The sequence below is a fragment of the Excalfactoria chinensis genome, chromosome 19 (genome assembly GCF_039878825.1).
Source record: "Excalfactoria chinensis isolate bCotChi1 chromosome 19, bCotChi1.hap2, whole genome shotgun sequence".
NCBI lineage: Eukaryota > Metazoa > Chordata > Aves > Galliformes > Phasianidae > Excalfactoria > Excalfactoria chinensis.
This window is the reverse complement of record NC_092843.1, coordinates 7,095,652-7,103,432: the sequence shown is the minus strand read 5'-3', so window position 1 is coordinate 7,103,432 and position 7,781 is coordinate 7,095,652. Positions and strand designations below refer to the sequence as shown.

The window sequence follows — 7,781 nt, the reverse complement described above, 5'->3', positions numbered from 1 at the left end:
CCACTGTCACCACTGCCCCTGAACCCACATGCCATCAGTGGGGACAGCGGTGCTGGGCAGCTCAGCATCCAACTGGATTAGACCCATCACGCGAAGGAAACTTCCTTGGATGAAGAGAACAAACTCCTGGCTCCCCTTTCCACCTGAAGGAAGTGCCTTGTTCCACTAATCACACTCTGGATTTATATACGACACAAAAAGGATTGAGCCGAGTCTACAACAAATCTTTACAGAGGCTTTATTTTAATGGGCTGCATTCTTCCCCACTACAGCTGTTTCTAACAGGTCACGTCCATCCTTTGGCACAGCTGCAGTCTTGTGTTACTATCAAATACAACACGGTGTGTTTCCAGACATTCAAGTAGCAATGCGTAACAGAGAGACTGCCTCATCGTGAATAAACGGCTACTGAGCAGACCCAAATCAGACCAGTTTCTTGCCAGCAAGCCAAGCACAGGACATGGTTGCTCTCCAAGTCAGCACCAACCATGAACCACCACTCATTCTACAGCCCCAAACCCACAGCCTGAGCAAAGAAGTCCCACACACAACAAACATGAGGCCTGCAGCCACCACTGGCTATTTTACTGCTAAAACTGAAGGATTTGGCTGTCTACTTCTGAAGCTTTGCTTTGTCTTCCTTCCTTACAATCTCTCCTCTGAGGTGCTGGTGGAATGTGTTACCTACTGCACACAGGCATGATTTCAGTGCTGGGCCAGGGCCTTGCTGGTGTAGTGCATGAGCCAGAACACAGCCTGGGTCTGTGGGGCTCACCCTGAAACTTGTTGAGATGGTGCCGAGCCTGGAAGGAGCACTTCCATATCCATACTGAACACAGCCATGGAACAGTGAGCAGCTTCCTGCCATCAAAGATCCAGGCTGGGCAAATTCCACCACGTGCCAGGATAAAAATCAATCACCGTTCCTCAGCTTTTGACTGCATATGGAGTGCAGGAGAATGCCTGTAGGAAAGTAAACATAGACAACAAGCTTTTATTTTAACTCTATACAGAAATCTTTCCGAGGGTCTGGATGTTTGATTGATTTTTAAATGCAGAAATTCAGCCCAATGCCAATGTACAGCATCTGTTTTTACCAGTGGCTACGGAGACATTCAGCGACTCGATGCCCGGGTGCAGTGCCCTGCCAGAGGGGATGAGCAGCATCTGGTGGCACAGGAGCTGTGTCTCCAGGGAAAGGCCATCCCCTTCACTACCTGCAGAACAAAGACACTGCTCAGGTCAGCCTGCAGCCACGTTCCTCCTTCCCATTCATCAGTATCGTTTGTTAATGGGCTCCTGTCCCACCTTCCCTTCCCGGCCCCTTCCACCCTTCCTGGATCTGCTCCCAGCACCAGCAGGGTTTCTGAGGAATACCTGTGCATCACACCTGCACTCCAGCATTAAGCACAGAGCCTTGCAGCACAAGTATGAGGACCCCACATGCAAGCATCCACTGTGTAGATGCCCACAGACATGGGATGCTGCCAGGGGACAAAGCAGACAAGGCCACCAGCCTCCTCTGCCACAGCAAATCTGAGTCCCTATCGATAGTGACAGGTTCAGCCCTTTCAGCAGAGTACCACCAGCTGGGTGCAACTCGTGAATGCAGACAGTTTAACCAGAGGCTTCAATTGATTAGTTGTTAAACCATCCAACAGCCCTGATATGTTTGGGCTGATACACTGGTGAAACAGAGTTGAAATCTATCCCAGGTCATTAGTAGTTGTTTGACTCACACTGTCACAAAGGGAAATGGAAAGGGAGAGGCTTTAAACAATCCTATGTGCAGACAAGTGAAAATGCAGAAGACCACAGACCTCCCAGCCTGCTCAGCTCCCCAAAGACTTCTTCCACATTCATTATTTAGAGCTACATGGACAGCTACATGGCTGCAGGGATACCTGGCTCATTTCAAGACGTGCTTGCCCCATAACAAACCAGGCTCAGGAGCCAAATGTTCCCCTTCAGCTGCTGTGCTCTGGTCCAGACTCATCCCATAGCAGCACCACTGGGGCACACACTGCCTGACAGAGGCTACTGTACCTCTGCTTCATGGGATTCTCCAGCCTAGACTTATCACCAGAGGTGCCACAGTTCCTGGAGCACTCCTCTTCTCTCCCTGATAAAGGTCTTACAATTCCTAATAAAGGCAGTAATTTGGCTTCCAGCTTTTACAAAGCTTTTTATGGCCCAGGCTGCTTAAAATAATTAGGACCCGTAAATTCAGGGCAAAAAGACTTGCACAGAGTGTGACAAGTGGGAGGGAGTACTGACTAAATCAGATAAAATCCTAGTGTGTACTGGTGAATAAAAAGAACATCCTTGACTTCAGTATCAGTTTTGTCTCCCGTTGACAGTGCACCTGGTATCGTCCCTCTTAATTATTTGGTAATGCATCTAAGTGCTCACAAACCCGTTCCTGCTCACACAAAGCTTCCAGTCTTAAAGCCAGTCAGCGTGCCTGTCACCTCTGGCAATGAATCTACAGCAAACAACATCAACTTGGACTGTCCAAATCATTCTCTGCTAAGCCAGCAAGGATCCAAGAGAGGTGAATTCAAGTCTGCAAACACTTAACTTACAAGACAATCTGTGCAATGCCAGGAAGCTCACTACCATGCTAATATATCTTTGCTGCTGTTTGTGGCTAGAGGTATGCTGCATATTCAGATCTAGGATGTTTCTTCAAACAACCCCAGCATCAGACAACTGATTCAATTTTCTTTTCAGCAAAGAGCTAGTGCTCAGCAGAGAGCTGAGATCATTACTGCAGCAGGTTTTGGAAGCTCTCCTTATGTATCTACCTATCAGTCTCTAATCTCCCTTGACAAAAGGATACTTGGACTTTTTCCTGGAGAAATCTCTCATAGTTCAAGGTAATGACACCATCGCCACTTCCACCTCCTTCCTTTCTCTTGGTGCTGTCAACGTTTCTGGGATGCATTTCTCTGTGGTCTATCAGCATTGCTGCCAGCCTCCCTATTCCCTTTATCATAGAATCATAGGTTCACACATCTTGCCGAGATGCCAGATTTGCTGCACTGTCTTGTCAGTATTTCCAAGAGTTCAATAAACATTTTAATTAAAGGAATGTCTTCTGAGCCAAGAAAACCACAGCACAGGGCAGGATTACAGCCCCTTGATGGCTCATCACCAGCCTGACACCACTTTCCAGCTCAAGCCAGCTCTTATGCCAGGTGACAGACAAGAAGTGGGGGCCAAGGAGATGCCACACACAGGTGCCTAGAGCAGATTTCTTCCTCTAGCTGCCACATCACTCCCCTTCTTTTCACCTTCCGTCAGCCCACACAGCTCCAAACTCTGCCTACAAAGGACAGCACCATGAGCAAATCTCCTCCACACGAAGGAGGAGAAGCAGAGGGTCCTGGAGTTATCACAGTTCAGTTGCTCAGGACTGGGAAAGTGGCACTCATTGCACACACAGCACACTGTGAGAAACCTCCTGGCCTTCCCCCTTCTTCTGAGACCACATCCCGTTTGCAGGCAGATCACTTTAGTACTTCTTGCTCAGCTTCTCTTTTCCAGACCAAAGTGTAATGGAACATAACAGATCTGCAACTAGCTTACAGGATGGAATGCCATCCCAATCATTCCCTCACATATGCACTTGCCACGAGACCAAAGCTCTGTAAACTGAAATACCTATTACTAAAATAATGGGTTTATTCCACCGAAATTCCATGCAGCTGATGATGGGAACATTTTCCACAGTTTCAGACTGGCTCGCCGTTCCCACAACTTCCCAGCCTTCTGCAGCTTTAGCCTGAGGACGGGAGAAGAAACAAATGTTAGAAACAACATTAACTTTTCAAGCTTAAAAAGAAAACAAGACACGTACACAACCGTATTTATTTCCTAGATTTTCAGTTAAGCTGAGTGGCTTTTTGATATCCCTTGAATTTTTACCACCAAAGCCCTACCAGAACCAGGACACAAACCTTGAATGAGAACAACAAAAACAAAAGGTACTTTTCCTTCTGGTGTTTCTTCCAGCTCAGCAAGCAAACAAAAAACAACTGAAATTACATTTGTTCTGCCAACACGACAGTTCTAGGGAGGTTTTTGTTTGTTTGTTTCTGGGTTGTTGTTTTTTTATGTGCCAGAAAAGCATAAAGAAAGTTGTGTTACACAAATCGGCTTAAGGTTAATGAACAGAGCAATGCAGTGGAAGCTTTGAAGCACAAGCTCAACCTCCAGAAGCCCCCAGAAACGTTTTCAAATACAGTTGCACATTCTCAAACTTAGATGCCAAAAATCAGTTCATAAAAAAGCAGGGCACTCAACACTCAGCACCTCACGTAACCAGACAAGCAGCCTTCCTTCCCCTGCCCTAATATTAAGTACCTCAATTATTTATCTTAGAAACCTATTCTAACAATAAAAGAGCTGCTGCTGTTTTGTGCCAGCTTCATTTCCTGTGAAACTGACACTCTTTACATTAAGTTACATCAAATTTACACCAGACAACGCATGTGGTTGGGCCAGAGAGTCTGGGGCCAATAAAATGAATGGCTACAATGGCTCAAAACATTAATAATTCAAACTCTACAGCAACAAAGTGATTCTTCCAGCTGTTTCAATGTCAGTGTACTACACATGCCTTTTATTTCTTCATTATTCAGAGCTCCAGCTGCCACAGACCTACTGTACAGCCCAACACCGGCTTTCTGGCAGAGTGGGAAGAGCCCACACTTACTCCTGCTCATGGTCACAGCACAACCTGATGAGCCCCTCCCTCAAAAAGGCAGAGCTACCCTCAGAGCACAGCCTGGCTGCAGCTTTGGTTTCCCAACACTCCCTTGCACTAAAAGCTGCCCAATGCTGCCACCATGTGCCGGGCTCCAGGACAATGCCTCCACCCGTATCAGTCCTCTATTTGCACCTTCTCTGCTCAATATATGCACTATTTGAAGTTTCCCATACATTGTAAAACAGTGAAAAGAAATGTGCATCATTCTACCTTCAAAAAGCTCCGGAGATCATCTGTGCTGTAGACATCAAAGACTTCCATTGCTCCAGAACTCGCTTTGCTCACTGTTGGAGTCAAGGGGCAGCTGCAAGAGAAAAAGAAAGGGAAAGTTTCATATAAGAACAGAAGAGGAAAAAACGAGGAGGATTTCTGCTGCTGCGTTTTCTTCTCATGCACCTACAACCCAATTTCATCTGGTCTGCAAAAAATCTTGTTCTCTCAATGGATGCACTTTCCTATGGGGAACGTGAAGGCTCAGAAACAAACCCAAGAGGTGGGCTGCAGCACTGTGTGTGCAGTCAGACGATTAAAACATGAAATGGGTTTTAAAAAACAGCACCCAAAGAGGCTCCCTGCCAGCCTGCAACGCTGCATCCCACAGCCTCGACTGCACAGCTCTGCCCAAACCCCACATCTCGAGGTCGGTCTTGAGAGCTGAGTCTTGACACTTGAGACCACTGGAGGAGGAACAGAAACCCTGAGTGCCGCGGGAGCGAACAGCCGACCCCATACCTGTTCCTCCGGCTCGTCACCACTCTGTCCACCCCCAAGAAGTACGCAGAGCGCAGCAGTGCCCCCAGGTTCATGGGATCCTGGATCTGCTCCAGCACCAGCCACAGCACCTGGCGGTTCGGGCTCTCTCCGTCCCCCAAACCGGACTCTTCGGCCTCCTCCAGCCTCTTGAAGCGCAGCGGGGTGGCCTCCAAACACACTCCCTGGTGGACGCGGCCCCCGCACAGCGCGTCCAGCTCCCTCCTCCCGACGTGTTGCACGGGAACCCCGCGGGCCGCGGCCTGCAGCAACAACTCGCCGGTGACGAGCCGCTGAGGGCCGCCGCTCCGCTTAAGGAACAGCCTGAACAGATCCCTCCTGGGCTGGGACAGGGCCATGGAGCACGGCGCCACGCCGAACAGGATCTCGCTGCCCCTCGTCCTCTCAATGGGCACAACCCTTCTTCCCTCCGGCCTCCTCCTGCCCTTGGAGGCCTCCCGCGAGGGCTGTTGGGCCCCAAAGCAGCAGCTGCGGGCGGCGGGCGGCAGCCTCACGGCCCTGCGAGCGAGAGACCTGAGCGCCTGCTCCATGGCTGCCCACACGGGGAAGAGTCCCCCGGTACCACTCGGGGAAGGGGGGAGGCGGAGGGCATAGAGAACCACGCTCGGTGCAACACGGCCGGGACACACATGTGGGCACAGAGCGACCCCGCCGCTTCCGGCTGGCCGGCCAGAGTGGCACCCAGCGCCACAGCGGCACCCAGCGCCACAGCGCCCCCTGGCGGTCGGAGGGGGCGCAGCCTCACGGCCTCGTTCCCCCTTAAAACCTTAATTAAATAGGAAAGTGCCTCGTGAGTCCTGGAAATACGAGGAATATTGAGGGCAAAACCCAGCTCGATGTTCTACCCAGACACAGTAATCACAACATGCTTCCCCCCGCCGGCATTGCGGGAAGGGGCTCCAGAGTGCACGGGATGAGCCCCACGTCGTCTCACCCCAGCTCGCAGCCGGCCGAAGCTTCAAGCCAAAGCGCCGCTCTAGTGGCAGAGCACTTCATCTCCACCTTTCGCTTTCATAAACGAGGAGATGGCGATTATTCCACGTCAATCTCTTCTAAAAGGATTTTGCAGAGAGAAGTGGGTCAGTCTTCTTACTCGGAAGCACCAACAGCCTTCAAAAAACACGGAACTGTTTATAGAGATGGAGATTTCTTGAGTAAATGACCTTGTCCAGCTGCCTATCAGAGCCAATTGCAGCCATGGTTCCTCCCACCCAAAATGAGAGCCGAGATCTGTCAGCCATACTCACAGACTGCCACATCGCATCTCCTAGAGGTACGGCAACGTTAACACAAGTGATGGCATTTATTACATAGGAAAAAAACAAGGAAAGCACAAGATTAGAAAAAACAAACATGCTTTTAATTCCACAAATGCTCTCTACCTATTTACAAGGTATCCAAAACACCTGCCTCAGATCCAGCAAGGCAGCCAAGTCAGCTACTCGCTACTTATTTGCAAAGAAACATTTGTGTTTTAATGACAGCAAACCTGAACCTCTGCACTTGGACAACCTGAAAGAGGACCGGGAAGTAAAAACGCCTCCATTTAACAACAGCAATAATCCACCCCACTTCAAACAAGTGTGGGAGATTGAATAGAGTTCAATACCCAAGTCTGCACAGCAGTACTGGCTCATCCCTTGCATAGTTTTTAGCCAAACCCAGCAGCCTACCTGGGGATTTCAGCAAAGCCCTGTGGAGCACAGCTTCATTTCAACAGGGAAGGGTGAGTCCAATCTCCACAGCTTATCCGTGAGACAAATGGATGCTATTCTGCTCTAGAAAGCAATTGCAATATGTTTTCCCCCCCGTGAGGAACCAAACTCACACGTTTCTGTTTGAACCCTTCACTAAAGATAGGTTTAGCTGCGAACAGTAAAAAGGCTGTTATGCACAAACACAAACTGCTATATACAACAAAAGAACTACATTGTGCCTCTCTTTTTATTCTTTATTTCCTAGTTTACAATTAGAAGCCTACTGATAAATCGTACAGGTCACTCTCCTGTCCGGGGTTTCTGAACGCTTCGAGGTCACGTTGCCAATCTCATCCCAACCCAGGAAGAAGGCTTAAGTTGCCACCAGGTGCCACAAGGCAGAAAGGCTGAGCACCCCGAGCCAAACCCTTCTGTGGGCTGCACTTCACATGGGAAAGCAGCCGGAGGCAGGAAGTCATCTGGCAGGAAAAAAAATCACACCCCCCCAAATCTCATTTGAAATGGAAATAAAACCATAA

At 49.2% G+C, this 7,781-nt stretch overlaps 1 protein-coding gene across 1 annotated transcript; it reads right to left on the bottom strand.

Moving 5' to 3' along the window:
* Positions 1-216: 216 nt before the first annotated feature.
* MRM1 (mitochondrial rRNA methyltransferase 1) lies at positions 217-6,215 on the bottom strand. Its single transcript, XM_072353440.1, has 5 exons — positions 5,507-6,215; positions 4,985-5,078; positions 3,667-3,787; positions 1,098-1,217; positions 217-963 (listed from the first exon to the last, which is right to left on the bottom strand). The coding sequence occupies exons 1-5, from the start codon at positions 6,073-6,075 to the stop codon at positions 914-916; spliced, it is 954 nt and encodes a 317-aa protein (XP_072209541.1). The 5' UTR covers positions 6,076-6,215; the 3' UTR covers positions 217-913.
* Positions 6,216-7,781: the final 1,566 nt, after the last annotated feature.

Coding starts and splice junctions, on each gene's coding strand:
- MRM1 (XM_072353440.1), bottom strand. CDS start 6,075: ATGGAGCAGGCGCTCAGGTCTCTCGCTCGCAGGGCCGTGAGGCTGCCG. Junction 5,079..5,506: donor GTGACGAGCCGGAGGAACAG/GTATGGGGTCGG, acceptor TTTCTCTTGCAG/CTGCCCCTTGACTCCAACAG. Junction 3,788..4,984: donor ATCTCCGGAGCTTTTTGAAG/GTAGAATGATGC, acceptor TCCCGTCCTCAG/GCTAAAGCTGCAGAAGGCTG.